Source organism: Meriones unguiculatus, chromosome 3 (genome assembly GCF_030254825.1).
Source record: "Meriones unguiculatus strain TT.TT164.6M chromosome 3, Bangor_MerUng_6.1, whole genome shotgun sequence".
In the NCBI taxonomy this organism is placed as follows: domain Eukaryota; kingdom Metazoa; phylum Chordata; class Mammalia; order Rodentia; family Muridae; genus Meriones; species Meriones unguiculatus.
This window is the reverse complement of record NC_083351.1, coordinates 77,825,455-77,841,331: the sequence shown is the minus strand read 5'-3', so window position 1 is coordinate 77,841,331 and position 15,877 is coordinate 77,825,455. Positions and strand designations below refer to the sequence as shown.

Below are 15,877 nucleotides of genomic sequence, written 5' to 3'. Positions count from 1 at the left end.
CATTGTGTTTGTTGGTGTCCCTCGCTGTCACCTCCTCGAATTTATGTAGCCAAACCATCCCAAGACTGGATTTACAGAAGGGGGTTCTCGTTAAGCACAAACTCAGAGATCTTTGTCAGTGTCTCTCTCTACAGAGTCTGTATTCTATAAAGGGTTTAAGATGAGCTCCTACTTGGTGTTTTATTGAGAGCCCGATGTGTTTCTCAAAAGCTACTTCCCTTTCTCAGGGCCTTAGTAAACATTCTTCAGGAATCTGGAAATATTGAAAACTTGTTTCATGTGACACTCAGGGTCAGGGCTTATGTGTTTCTTGACCAATTTCAAAGTGACTTGGGATTTTTCTGTGTTCTTATTTAAGAGTTTAATTCAGCAGGAATGGTTATGAACTGTGAAGACAGGTTTATCTTCATTGTCCTCTCGAGGTGAAGGGAAAGGATAAAACCAATACATAAAGAATGGAAAGAGACATTTGAAAACACTGCTTTTTTGTACGACTAAAGTGCCAACTGTCAAGCAGTTTTACAGTGGATGGGGTCCCACTTCAGTTTGGCGAATGCTTGTCTTGTTAGTAACAGGACCTGAGTGTAATCCACAGAATTCTGGTTAGTTGATTGGTTGGCTGGCTGGCTGGTTGGTGTGGTCTTGTTTTTCAAGACAGAGTTTCTCTGTCTAGTCCTGGCTCTCCTGGATTTGCTTTGTAGACTAGGCTGGCCTTGAGCTCATAGAGATTTGACTGCTTCTGCCTCCCTGAGTGCTGGGATTAAAGGTGTGCACCACTATGACCAGCTTTTGTTGTGGTGTGTTTCTAAAACCAGGCATGGTGGTGTGCTTGTAATCCCACCAGTGGGAGGCTAGACAGACAGGTCTCTCAAGTTCTCTGGTCAGTAAAAGACCCAGTCTTTTTTATTTTTATTTTTTTAAGGTAAAAGATGCCCGAGGAATGACACAGCTATCCTTTGTCTTCTACATACACTTGTTCAAGCACACACTGAAGTTTCACAAATAGCATTTTCAAGTAATGTTTTTCAGCTTCTGAGATATCAGTTTACATGAGGCCTGGTTACTTAAGATTTCTAGGTTGCCATCAACTCTTTTCCAAATATGTAGGTTTTGCTATTAAACTCTCTGGAGCGTACCCGCCCCTGTCAGGATAATGTACTGTCTTAGGGTTTGTTTTATAGCATATGATAGATACATTTAGGTAATATTTATCAGTTTGCAGTCACTAATAACTACTAATAGATGTTCCTTTAATGGTTACTTTATAAGTCTTAAGCTTTATACAGAGCCATCATAATAGAAACAGAAGTGGAATTTTGCTTTAATAATAAAATATTTATATTTTAGCCAGGATTTATACTTTTAAGAATAAGAAATATTTTCAGTACTGAAATGTAAAAGAGTTCACAGTCCTACACTGTATCAGTGAACTTAATAACCACAACACATTATGAAAGAAAAAGGAAAGCAACAGCCTAATCCCAGTTACTGCGTCTAGCTTTCTCCAGTCACTTAACTATGCAAAAGAATACAGTTACTTAAGTAAATTTCATCACGAGTAGCTGGATTCCCATTATTTTTAAACTTTTTTATCTACTTGCTTATTTACTGTTGAAACAAGGTATTTGTATCTCTGGCTGCCCTAGAATTTACACAGGCAGGAATTCTCTTCCTGCCTCTGCCTCCAGAGTGCTGGGGTTAAAGACATGTAATAACATGCCCAGCTACTTCTTGTAGTTTTTGAAATTATGATATAATTATATCATTTCTCCCTAGCCTTTCCTTCTTCCAAACCCTCACATATACCCCCTTCTTCCACTCATTCAAATTCACGGTCTCTTTTTCATTAATGTTGTTATGTACAGTAATCCCTAAATGCATAACTAGAGCCTGCTCAGTCTGTAAATGTTACTACTATGCAGGTTTTTAGGGCTGACCATTTGGTATCGGATGACCAATTGATGTGCTCCTCCCTGGGGAAGTCTATTTTTTCACTCTCAGCACTCTTTCCTTGGTTGTCCATAGTTCTTGGTGTAGGCTTTAGGCACATTGGCATTCTTATTGTAGCTATCCTTGTTCAGCTCATGTTTAGGCCATCATGTTGGTGAGACTTTATGGGTGTAGCTTCTGACATTACTAGGAGACACAGTCTCACAAAAACCTAATCCTCTTGACTCTTACGACCCCCAGCCCCCTAATGTTCCCAGGGCCTTAGGTTCTGGATGAATCCATTGAGACTGGGTGCCACAGATCTGCTTTTTGAGTGGTTTTGTTTTCCTGCAATTCGTCTGTTGCAAAGAAGGGGTTCCTTGTTGAGGGATAAGGACAACACCTATCTGTGTGTAGGGAAAAATATTTAGAATATAGTTAGGGATTATTCTGGTTTAGTAAAGTTATGGTTGTAGATTCTCCTCCAGGATCCAAGACTTCACTAGCTAAGTTTCCAGTACCAGGCATGATTTTTTTTTTTTTTTAAAGATGGTCTTAAGTCCAATCAGAGGGCTGTTGTTTACTGCCAAGGTTTGTGTGCCACTGTTGCACTCTTGGGGTTATGCCATGCTGGTTATGGTATTTCAAAGAACATCATAGCTAGGTAGAACTGTTGGTTGCTTCCCTCCTTTGGAAGATTGCTTTCTGTTACCATGAAAGCTAGTCCTTAGGGAGCAGGCATTCAGTTAGTTCCATTCCATTTCAGGAGTTTTCAGGCCCTGAGTCTGAAGTTCAGTGATTTCCGTGAATTTTTACAGATTATTTATTTTAATTTTTTATGTGTAGGTGTTTTGCCTGCATGTGTCTCTTTGTACTGTACATCCATACCTGTTAACCATGGAGGCCAAAAGAGTACCAGTTCTAGAACTGGAATTACAGATTGTAATCTGCCATGTGGGTTCTAAGAAATGAATCTGGGTTAGGAACAGCCAGTGATCTTAACTAATAAGCTGTGTCTCCAGTCCCATTCATTAATTTTTATTATTTAAAAGTTGGAGTCTCCCACCACTGTCTTTCTAATTTAGTATTGTGAAGGAGGAGGAGGAGGAGGCGGTGGTTATTTGGAAGATCTAACAATAATGTCTTTAAAAAATTACTTAAGAATTGAAAACAAAACGCACCAAACTTTTTAGTACTTTGAAATAGCAGATTCTAATGCTTTTTAAAGGAGTATATTCAAATTAAGGATGTATTTGACAAGTGCTAGAGAAAACTACCATTTTTACTTCTTAGGCACGCCCTTAAAATCAGAAATTGTTTCATGAAAAGGTTGAAGCTGACTGGGGAATCACAAATTCAAGCAGTTTTTTTAGAATGCTCAGGAAAGAAACATTGTTCATTCTGGTGTTTTTATTACACGTTTGTTAAAAACCTATACAATATGTTTTTTTCTTGTTACTCATCGTATCAAATTGTCTTGAGTAATGCTTATGAGCAGTAGTTACCACAAGATACAGTTCAAAATTTTAAACTCATTGTTTTTATACATTACACCATGCTTTATCATGGATTTTAAAAGTTGGAAGGAACTTCACTGGCCGTCCTAGCTCTCTCATCTCCTTATTATCCATGATAAATATCTGTGTGCTTCTCACTAGATGTTCTGAAGCACAAAATATACATTATCTGACTTTCCAAGGATACTATGTTCTTTGAATCTAGTCTTACTTCATACTGCTTCTGATTGTATGTTGGAGTACTGACAACCAAAGGAATTTATCATCCTCCACCTCAGTAGCACAGATCCATTCATGTTTTGAACCTTGAAGAATAAATGCATTCTTGACATCTGTGAAAACATTTAAGATACATAATTTTTTTTCATCTGTTCCAAGTATACCATGGCCTAGCAGTGTTTCACTGGAACTACACTAATGTTTAATCTTCACAGGCAACAATGGAAAAAATAAAGTTTTAAATTCAAGACTTGACTAGCTAATCTTAGAATTTTTTTTAAAACCTTCAATAAAGGATTCAAAATGAGTACAAATATACCTTTATCAAAGTGGCTGGATACAAAATTAACTAAAAAAAATAAAATCAGTAGCCCTCCTGATTTGTCCAAAAGATAAATGGGCTGAGAAAGAAATTAGGAAAACAACACCCTTCACAATTGCCACAAAAATACCCTGGTGTGACTAACCAAGCAAGTCAAAGACTTGTGTGAAAAAAAAAAAAAAAAAACAACTTCCAGTCTCAAAAGAAATAGAAGAAGATATCAGAAGATGGAAAGATCTCCCATGCTCATGCTTGACAGGATTAACATAGTAAAAATGGCCATCTTACCAAGAGCAATCAATCTAGAGATTCAATGCAATTTCATCAAATTACCAACACAATTCTTTACAGACCTTCAAAGAAAAATTTTCTATTTCATATGGAATAACATGAAACCCAAAATCGCTAAGAATAATCCTCTACAATAAAAATCTGAAGGTATCTCTATCCCTGATCTCAAGTTGTACTATAGAGCAACAGTAGTAAAACACGGCATGGTACTGGCATAGAAACCAACTGGTGGATCAATGGAATCGAATAGAAGACCCTGAAATAAACCCACATACCTATGGACACCTGACTTTTTACAAAGATGCCAAAACCTTACAATGGAAAAAAGACAGCATCTTCAACAAATGGTGATGGTCTAACTGGATATCTACATGTAGAAAAATGCAAATAGATCCATACTTATCACCCTGCACAAAACTAAAGTCCAAGTGGATCACAGACCTCAACATAAAACCAGACACGCTAAACCTGTTAGAAGAAAAAGTGGGGAAGGGCCTTGAATTCATTGGCCCAGGAGACAACTTCCTGAACAGAACACCAACAGCACAGGCTCTAAGATCAACAATCAAAAAATAGGATCTCATGAAACCAAAGAGCTTCTGAAAGCAAAAGGACACTGTCATTAGAACAAAACAACAACCTACAGATTTGAAAAGGATCTTCACCCTTTATCTGACAGAGGGCTAATATCCAGAATGTCTGGAAGTCTGGAATGACTACTTAGTCCTACTAGAATAGAATAGTGATAGATAAAAGGGCTGGGACTGTAGCTCAGTAGAGTACTTGCTTAGCATGTATGAGGCTCTAGATTCAATCTCCAGTACTGCTAGTGATAATGATAGATGCATAGGTGATAGATAGATAGATAGATAGATAGATAGATAGATAGATAGATAACCTGAAATTGTGACCCAAGCCTGTAGCATCTTCAGACTGTATAAGAGTCTTACAGAACCGTTCAGGATGATGTGACCCTTGTTTACTGCTGACTAAAAGCTGTTTTTCTATTGTCTGAGGTGTAGGTCTGGTAATGCCAGCTTTTGTTTCTCTAAAGGCAAGTTAATGAAATCCTAGTATTGGTAATTATTTACAGACTGGCAAATTGTTCCAGCCTTTCCCCTACTTGGATATTTTTATAGTTAATAAATTTTGTAGGCGCTTTTCTCATGAAAGAAAATACATACATTTGGAGTCTGGAATGTCTTCTATGAGCACCCTGGGAAGGGGCACTGATGCAATGAACTGGTAGGTTGTTTTAGAAGTCCTTTCAAATGGAATATGGGATGTGCTTCGACTGGTGATAAGCAGTGCATCATTGAAGAGAAAGAGACTGAGGTCTCGGGTCTGTTCATACTGCCTGGTGTAAAGTGGAGAGGGGAGTTATTTTCATGAGTATGCACCGTATTGAACAGTCAACCATCTTTAAATTGATATGCCTATGATTAAGACCTTATTTCCGCTATAGACCTTTAATTCATAAAGTCTTCATGATCTTGCATCTCTCAGACCAATAATGTAGGCCAACAAGATAACTGATAGAGTTATTTGATTTCATACATTACACAAGTATTTTGATTATGTGCAAAACATGAACATTGAGGGCTGGAAAGATGGCTCAGGTTAACAGCACTTGTTGCTGTTGCAGAGGACTAGGGTTTAATTCCCAGCACCCAAATGTGGTTAATAGCCATTGTAACTCCAGTCCTAGGGGACCCAATGCCCTCTTTTGATCTCCATGCGCACCAAGCACATACACACGGTGTGCCTAATGCAGCACACCTAAAGGACTGAATCCAGCTTCTTTTTAAAATGAAGATTGAATGTTTTCTCCTTTATCACATGAACGTTATCATGACTGTATTTTTCTAACTTTTGGCAGGTTCAATGTTTTGGGCTAGATATATTTGAATGACCTGAGAATGGTACAGTTTTGCTTTGTTTCACCTAAGAGTGATGTATTAGGAAGGCAAATTTAGGAGAACTGGTGTGGCTGGGGGCATCCTTCAGTAGAAACCTGGGGAAAGAAGTATTACTAGTTAGAAATTAATTTTAATTCCATCTGGAGAGAAACAGAAAGGGAGGTAGCTCAATAGCTTTATCCATGTGGAAAGGAAATAGTTCTTTGTTTTCATTGAAGTTACTAAAAATGGTCAGCTGTAAGGAAAGAGCAAAATTTGCTGTGCTTAGGACCTCACCAGTTGTACTCTGAGTTTTGCTTTGGGTATGCAGCTAACTAGAAACATAGTATTCAGAAGCCCCTAGAGTCAACTCTTGCATGCAAACTTTTCCTTGTCTCTTGGTTATGATTCATGCTGATGTTAGTGGGTTGCTTCATATTTACTTATATTTTCTTTAGAAAGAAGGAAAGAAAAAAAAGAAAGAAAGCTCTTTAGACTAAGTTGATTAATTACTCTGAAAATTATAGGGCAGAACTAGGACAGAAGGGGAAAGGAAGCCAAAAGGGTAAATGATGAACCTCATGTGGGAAAAGGCTGTTTTAACTAAGTAAAGAATTATATCATGTTGTTTCCCAGTAGACAGGAAAAGTTTTATCATAAACTGATAAAGGACAATTATTTTTTTCTCTATTTAAGTTTAGAAAAATGTTTAAAAGTTTTACATTTTAAGATGTAAAAAATTGTTTTATAACAGGAAGTAAGCTTACAGGGTGCTATGAAGCAATGCCATTGATAGTGGTGCTTACTTCAGTAGTAAATATTCACCTTTCCCCTCTACAATGGACAATGGTGAGAGTAGAAAGGTCTGTGCTCCCACTCAGAACCAGCTCTAAGGAGAGGGTTTTTCCCCCTTCTTTCTGTCTGTAAATAGTGACTCACCAAAATGGGACAGAGCTGCTCTATGGTAAGTTCTTGGCTCTGGTTCAGAAGGGCTTTGTCACTGTTGCTCGCTGCATCAGCTAGCCTGACAGGGAAGCATTAGCTTTCTACTTGTATGAACACATAAAACTCCCCAAGTCCTACATCCACGCTTTGGGGTGAAGGAGCAGCTTTAGGCCACCAGCTTTCAGTGTGAAGAGACCAAGTCCAATCCGCTGACCAGAGTCTATGCAGACACTCGGGGGCAGATCTCAATGGCTCTGGAGTCCTTAGAATAAGAGCTACTTCCTCACCAGATTCCAGTTACCCTGAGAAGGCTTAGCAGATCCTCTCCCCCAAGCATAGTTATCCTGCTAAATGACAAGGCCAACTTCCATTTGCCAGTATTTTTGTTGTTATTTTGAACCATTAGCAAGGCCACAAAGAAAGAAAAACGAAGCTTAAAAATTAACAAACTTAGCCAGGTGTGTGAGTCACATCCGTAATCTTAGCATTTAGGAGGTAGAGGCAGGAAGATCAGGAGCTTAAGGCAGCCTCAGCTACAGTAGTAAGCTTGAGGCCAGTGTGGCCTGAGACCTTCTCTGGTGGGGAAAAAAAGATTAACATGAAAATTGGTACTTCTGAGAAAACTGGAATAGAAAAGTTCTGAGGTATACAATAAAATTTTAATGAAGCTCATGGTGTCAATTCAAGCCTTTAATCCCAACTCTTGGGAGGCAGAAGCAGGAAGATTTGCGTTCCGGACATGGTCTACCTAGGGAGTTCCAGGTGAGCCATGGTTATACAGTGAGACCTAATCTCAAAAATAGGCCCAACATAACCAAAATTGTATTCTGTGTCCACACTAGAGCAAAGCCTGCCAAATTTCCTGGTTCTTAAAATGACCATAACTTCACCTCTGACTCAGTGAATACCTTTTCATTGAGAACACAAACCTTTCCTCACCCTTGGGACAGCACTTACTAATTTGCTTAGTTACTGCTGTGTTGCTGCTTTTGTTGTTCGCCAAGCTCATCCTCCCACCTGCCTGTCTAAATGGTGGAATTAGCATTGTCCACCAAGCCACACCTTGTCATAGATTACAGACCAGAACTACTAGTTCTTTGACTGGCCACGTTTCTTTTATGACTTGTTTTTCTGTGTTTAAGATAAGGTCTGGCTTTATAGACCAGGCTGGCTCTGGCCTTCCTGCCTCAGCCTCCTGGAGCAGAGATGGCAGTATACCGCAGCCTGGCTTCAGACAACTCTCCACCTTTCCCTTTCTCCTCACCAAGTGGTTGTAGTAACTTTAATCAAATGAATTTATCAAGTGTATGGTAAACTATAAGGCCTTATAGCACCGTATAAATAAACCATATATATAAATACAAGCAGGGAAGATGTGCTGTAAGTGAAAATTCTTGATAGAAATGAGAATAACATTTCTTGGGTTTAATTTACTTTAAAATGGCATGTTTGCAGGCTAAACATGGTGTGGAATCTTTGAAATATACCTTCAATACCCCCACTGGGGTCAGACGCAGGTGGAGCTCTGAGTTTGCCTAGTGTACATAGTGAGTTCCAGGACAGCCCTGTCTCAGGAAAAATAATTATAAAAATTTAGTTTTATCCTCAAACCCTCACGTATTCTAATCTCTTAAAAATACTAAAGCAAGTCTGACTTCTAATAACCGAGAATTCCAGCTTCCAATTGACATGTTCAGAGCTTAGAAGCTGCCACTCCCATTATGGCAAAAAAGCACCGAAAAAGCACAGTATTGGTGAACTGAGGTCATAGATTTCATGGCTGCTCCAAAGCTAAACAGACAGAGAGTCCCAGTTATCAGAAACAAACTACCATGATAGCACGCATAAAGTAGAGATTCTTAAGCATAGTTGAATAGTTCCTGAAGATTGTGCTTGGTTGGCCTGAATGATTAAAACCTCAGGATTCTATGCTGGTAGGTATTTTACTTCCAGGAATCCAACAGGCTCTCACACAGCTGAGAAGAATCTCATTCTGGGCTGGGGTACAGGAGTAGTTAACATGGCCATTCTGAAATATGAACCCAAAGTTTTTCTTAACAATGTCTTTAACAAAAGCCTGCTGTCAGGGGTTCTTTTAGCAGTCTGGGAAAGGGGGATTCTTATTCACTCCAACCCCCACAGCCTTCCTATCACATAGTGGAGTTTACCTGTAATCCCAGTCCTTGGGAGGCTAAGGCAGAAGGACAGCCACAAATTCAAGGCCAGCCTGGACTATAGCATTGGATTACTGGCCAACCTAGGCCACACAGTAATGAGAAAAACTATAGAATGTGTCCCTCCTCTCACATCTTTCTACTACATCCGTAGGACAACTATATAATTACAGTAGAGAAAATAGAAGGCTCAGACTGCTGAAGAGCCTGGGGTTGGAAAGATGCTTCAATAGAGCACTTCTATTCCAGAGGACCTAGGTTTGGTTCCCAGCACCCACATTCCAGTTCCTAGGGGATCTGACACCCTCTTCTAGCTTCCATGGACACCAAGCACATACATGGTACACGTGGATACATGCAGGGAAAATGCTCAGAATAAATCTTGTATTTTGGGGAAAGGAGTGGGGCTTCAAAACAGGTTGCTCTGTTTAGCCCTGACCATCCTGGAAGGCTCTGTAGACCTGGCCTATAACTTGGTGATTAACCTCTGCTCCCAAGTGCTGGAATTAAAGGACTGTGCCACCACGTCCTGCCTCTTATTTATAGTTATTTGTTTGTTTGTTTGTTTATTTGGAGTCTTTAAGGCTGGACATGGTGATAAAACAAGGACATCAGGGGAATGGCCCTTCAGTAGAGCAAACAGCACAGCCTAAGTAGAGGGGCATGAAACCACACCAAAAAGGCCTTATAACTGATTACTGGTTTGATTTGGTTTGGTTTTGCTTTACTTTGTGTTTTGGTTTCTTTTGTTTTTTATTTTTGTTCCCTAGCTTTCAATAAGTTTTGAGGCAGGCTGAGAGGCAGAAGGCAAAGTGAAGAGACAGGGCAAGCATCAGAACCAAACTTAGATAGCAGCGATTTTGGAACATTCAAATTAGAAATTTAACTATGATTAATATGTAAGGAAATCTAATAAGAAAAAAAGGGCAAATAAAAGAAAAGCAGTTAATAGGAATAGAGTAATAGATACTCTTACAAAAGAAATGGTAAAAATAAAACTGTAATAAAGACCCCAGTAGTGGACTTATGGGGAGACCGTAGCAGAGTTAGGAGTTATGGTAAGCTTATAGAAAAGTCTTAAACTGACATACTAGCTGGTTTCATGTGTCAGCTTGACACAAGCAAGAGTCATCAGACAGGAAGGAGCCTCAGTTGAGGAAATACCTCCATGAGATCCATCTGTAAGGCATTTTCTCAATTCATGATCAACAGGGGAGGGCTCAGCCAGTTGTGGGTGGTGCCATCCCTGAACTGGAGGTCTTAGTTTCTATAAGAAAGCAGGCTGAGCAAGCCATGGGAAGCAAGCCAGTGAGCAGTGCCCCTCATGGCCTCTGCATCAGCGCCTGCCTCCAGGATCCTGCCCTGTTTCAGTTCCTGTTCTGACTTTCTTCAGTGATGAACAGTGCTGTGGAAGTGTAAGCTAAATAAACCCTTCCTCCCCAACTTGCTTTTTGGTCATGGGGTTTCATTGCAATAGAAACCCTAACCAAGACAACTGAGAAACAGGAACAGACTGAGGTGGAGAGAAAGGACAATATCTAAACAGTAAGGGCAATTGAAAAACAAAACATGTCATGGGAATACCAGATAAGGAAGAGAGAAAAGAACAGGAGAAATACTCAAGGAAAAATTGCTTAGAGGCTGGAGACATGGCTCAGTGATTGTTTCCTGTTCTTCCAGAGGACCTGAACTCAATTCTCAGAACCCACATCATGGCTGCATTGGACTTCTGTTCAAAACTGACCAAGCAAAAAGAAGATGAAGTGAAAATACTGAAAGAAACAAAAACTCAGCAACCTAAAATTTTCTTCGGACAATTTCTGAAACTGATATTAAGGGAACACATTGCCAGTAGTTACATGAAGAAATGAAGACTGTTCAAGAAGCAATATGTAAAGATTGAGTAGCACCCGCCTGGAGCAACTAGCACGGCTCCTACCACACCAGCCTGTTTAGACTTGTGGAGTTAGAACCAGCTTCTTCCCCATTATTGAAGCTCTTATCCATTGCTAGTAACAGAAAGCAATGCAACAAAAAATAAAAATGCTAAGTTAATGAGGAAAAGATACTCTGCTGTGATTTGATTAGCTCTCTTTTTGTTTACATTTATTTACTTATTTGGAGGGAGTGATATCCAACAGAGCATGTGGAGGTAAGGGGGAAAGTTACAGAGGCTCTCTCTCTTTCCACTGTCAGTTCGGGGGATCAAACTCAGGTCTCCTTATGGCCTTTGATTTTCATTCAAGATCTATCAAGGTGGACATGGAGGTTTAAAGAGTGATTCATCAACTCACTACTCTGGTGCCTTTAGATGTTTGCTGAAAATATCATTGAAATAGAAGAGCTACCTTTGCATTTGGTTGCTGTTTGCTGAATAATTTATCTTTTCCCTCAATACTGAAAACATTGGCCATTTTCTAAAACAGAGACCAGGATCAGGAAACTATGGTCCATTGCTGTTTTGCAAATAAAGTTTTATTGGCACATAGCTACAGCTGTTTGTTTATATATTGGTACTGTTTATGAGTAGAGTAGTGTTGTGCTCCTCCACATGCTGTCTGTGCTACAATAGAAAAGGTCATTGGCATAGACCTCATTTGGCCAGCAAATTCTAAATATTTACCCCTTAGACCTTCATAGAAAAACATTTCCATTCTTGGTTCTAAAATATCAATAGGAAGACTAATTTATGGACTTTGGTATCTTTCCATCTGTTCTTACATATCTCTGAGAATTATACAAAGTAAATATAGTAAAGTAATTTTCAGTATAACTTGAACAGCTACCTACCAATAATAAAATGATCCTATCACTTTAAGCAGAATATTGGTATGAGCTCCCACAATACTTGGATGTGGTCTCATTAGGAAACTGACCAGCCTTGAGAAAGTCTACTATGAAGTTTACAGTTTTGCAGACACTGTTTTCTCTCATTCTACCAAGGAGCCACCTGGAATATAAGCTGATAAAGTGTTGTACATTCCCTAGAGCCGTGGTTCTCAACCTTCCTGATGATGCGACCCTTTGATATAGTTCCTCAAGTTGTAGTGATCTCCAACCATAAAAACAAGCCATTACTACTTCCTAACTAATCTTGCTACTGTTACAAACTGTAATGTAAATATGTTATGTGACCCACCGACTTAGAAGCATATGCACGTAATTTTGATTCAGCGCAAAGGTTCTCTTGACTACACACAAGGTGAAGCATTGTACTGGTTGCCAAAGGTGAGTGATGAGCAAGACAGTTACTGTATTCAAGGTGCTCACAGCCTTGGTGTAGTTAACAGCTGCTCACCTTAAGGAGAAATCCATTTTCTCATCACAGCAGTGAAGTTGAACTACATCTTGGATCCTGATGAGGTATCTGTTTATTTCTGATAGAGTCTATAAAATAAAAAATAACAGGCCATCTGATTATTTGAAATTTCACTAGTGCAGAACCATTCTACATCCCAGAACATATAGGTGTTGACCCGAACTTAGTGCAGTTGTAAGAAAGGCAACTTTTTCTTGGTTGGTAATACAAGCTTCCTTTAGCAAACAAAACTGACAATGAAAACGATCTTGAGGCTGCCATAAAGCTATTGAAATATTTTGTTTGCATATTCTATCCTAGTAACAAAAACAAAGTTAAGGAGGTGGTCAAAGGAGCTGTCAAGGGAAAAAAAAAGTGGGCTGGAGAGATGGCTCAGCAGTGAAGAGTACTGGCTGCTCTTCCAGAGGACCAAGGTTCAATTCCCAGTACTCACTTGGAGGCTCATAACTGTCTGCAACTCCAGATCCAGGGCATCAAACACCCTCACATAGACATACATTCACATAAAATAAATCGTTTAAAATTTTAAAAAGAAAAAGAAGCAAAAGAATTAGTAAGATTAAGAAGCAGGCTCCTGCATTGCTCTGGCCATGGGGATGCTTTCTCAGTATGCAGAGATCAGAGATGAAGTTTTGTGAGTGAGTTTCTAGGAATCATACTTTGGCAGTCCACCCATCCACACTTCTCTTTCCTTACGAAGACATGAAGATAGACATTATGACAAAACTACCCCATTTGACCAAATAAAGGTATCTCCAATTAACTAATGCTTTCATTCATCATCTATACCAAGCTCCTGAGGAATGTCAGACATCAGAAAACAAAAGCTCACACCTGGTGGGGCTCCCAGTCTGTGACTAGATGGGTGAAGGCCATATGACAGGGCTGTCCATGGGGCTGGGGAACACCAAGGAAAACAACAGCCCTCAGCTGGAGATAAGGGAAACTTAACAGATCATATCATGTTTGGCCTCATTTTAAAGTGTGTGTGTGTGTGTGTGTGTGTGTGTGTGTGTGTAAGTGGTGTATGTGCACACAAAAAGGCCAAAGAAGGACAACGTGTGCCCTGTTGTATCACTCTCTGCTTTATTCCCTTCAGACAAGGTCTTCCAGTAAACCTGGAGCTAGGCTGGCAGCCAGCAAGCCCCAGCAACTCTGTCTCCCTGTTCACAGCACGGAAGGTGTAGGTGTCAGCCTGTGGCCACATCAGGCTTTTTATGTGTGTGCTGCAGACACTTTGGGAGCAAGAGTTCTCACCCACTGAGACACCTCCACAGCTGCCTGTCCTGACTTCTAAAAGGTTTAACAGTACTTCTCCAGTGAAACAGGAAAGGATGGCTATTTCAGAGAAGAAAGCATATTTTCAAAGGACCAGTAGAAGCAGGCTACGTTATGGGAGAGTGGAGAGTAGATATATATGGTAGTAGCCTTGGGAAGTAAGGGAGTCAGAAAGATAAACGCCATTAGGTTAAGTTTATAGAAATGATAGGTAATGGTTAACAAAGGCGTTTCCAAGTGCTGTGACATTTCAGTGTGCTGAATCTTGCACCAAGGACTTTATCAGTCAGAGATCAGGTAGAAGATGCAACTGAATGCTCAACTCAGAGTACCAACGAAGAAGGAGCTACAGAAGACCCCAAACATGGGAGGGCATCGGCCCACAAACGCATTTTCTAGTGATACGGATGACAGGGATCTGGTGCGTGAAAGCCTGTAGGGCTTGGCAGTCATTTAGCTGCCTCCGGATCTGGATGTCTCTTTTTGCCAGCGACAAAGCTATACTCATGAACGTGGAATGTGGCAAGAATATCAACATACGTACGGGGCACCCCCAGATGACTGTCTGCATAGCAGAAAGCTGCTCTCTCATTTTGAGGTTTTTCTTTATCTAGAAAACAAGATTATATTAGATCATAACATTTGTGTTCATATTTTGTGACACCTGGTACAGGGCTTGGTACCTGAATAAAAATATTAATTCTCTAGACCCAGTATTTTAATAAAGTCAAATAACAAAGGTGTTCAGAAAAAAAAAAATTATTTTCAGGATGTAATGTGCTGTTCCTATTTAGCCCAGATGCCTTACAGTGTATAGGGTAATTATGGGTGCTGGACTTACTGAGTCAGGAAAGTGACTTGATATCTTAAAAAAAACAAAACAAAACTTGGCAGCAAACAAATTTTACATGTTTTTTTTTTCTTTTGGTTATCGATAAAAATGCAAAATTTACACTTTCGCACTAGAAAATGTGGTGCTAGGGATGTGACACAGTTCACAGAGTGCTGGCCTAGTGAGCACAAAACCCTGGGTTTGAATCCAAGCACTGTGTTACCTAGGAATATTGTTGAATCTCTGTGGTCTCAGCACCCAGGGAATTAGGGAGACAGGAGGATCAGAAGTTCAGCATGATTCTTGGCTACCTATCAAGTTCACACTAATCTGGGACACATAAGACCCTGTCTAAAACTGGGTGTGAGGCAGAGAGCACTGTGACTGTGCACTCACATTGTTTGGCTGAGAATAAATGCCCTTCATGTTCAAAATTGTGAAACAGGACTATGTATCTTTAATAGGATCAAAGATTGAAGTAAAGACTACCACTAAAATAGGGCATCTCAGGGTCTTCGAGTGAGACCACCACAAAAGTGCTGAAGTTGAAGGATGCATGTATGTGTGAGCTACTTACCTGATCTATGTAGCCTTTATATTTTTTGATTTGATCAATTGCAGTGGTCAGGTCCCCACGATCTACGTGTCCTGCAGGAGTATGGAGTCTCAGAGCATAGAGAAGATGAATATATTCTTCAAATCTCCGGGACGGGTACAGAAGCAGCTCTGGCAGGCTGTATAGGGCATAGGGAAGGGTGTCCTGGTTGCTATCTGTAGGTCATTAGGGCCTGTCCTTGAGTAGCTGTGCTCTCTCTCTGGAAACTCACCTCAGCATTTTGGTAACAATGGTTTTATCATGCCTCTTCAGGAAAGCTCTGAATGCTGGTGTCATTTCTCTGCACTAAAAGGTGAGAATTACATTGTCAAAACTTTGCTCTGTGAGACAGCCATAAAGCTTTGTGTTCTACCTACCAGCAGCAAGAGTGATCTACAGAATAGTCAAAGCAAGAAGATAACATCTCCATCTAATCTAAAGATGGATAGTACTATTGTGTGTTCTAATATATTAACTTCAGTATTTTAATTATACCACAGATCTAACCATATCCATTAACTTAACCAATAGAGAGGAATAGCAACAGATTTGTAATTA

At 39.8% G+C, this 15,877-nt stretch overlaps 1 protein-coding gene across 1 annotated transcript in view; it reads right to left on the bottom strand.

Moving 5' to 3' along the window:
* Positions 1-3,336: 3,336 nt before the first annotated feature.
* The window catches only part of Ect2l (epithelial cell transforming 2 like), a 74,462-nt gene continuing 61,921 nt past the window's right edge, over positions 3,337-15,877 (bottom strand). Inside the window, exons 15-20 of the mRNA XM_060380225.1 lie at positions 15,552-15,625; positions 15,302-15,458; positions 14,437-14,502; positions 12,594-12,682; positions 5,463-5,635; positions 3,337-3,778 (exon numbers count right to left, since the gene is read on the bottom strand). Coding sequence (XP_060236208.1) covers positions 3,654-3,778; positions 5,463-5,635; positions 12,594-12,682; positions 14,437-14,502; positions 15,302-15,458; positions 15,552-15,625 — 684 coding nt within the window. The 3' untranslated portion in view covers positions 3,337-3,653. The remainder of the gene's footprint in view (positions 3,779-5,462; positions 5,636-12,593; positions 12,683-14,436; positions 14,503-15,301; positions 15,459-15,551; positions 15,626-15,877) is intronic.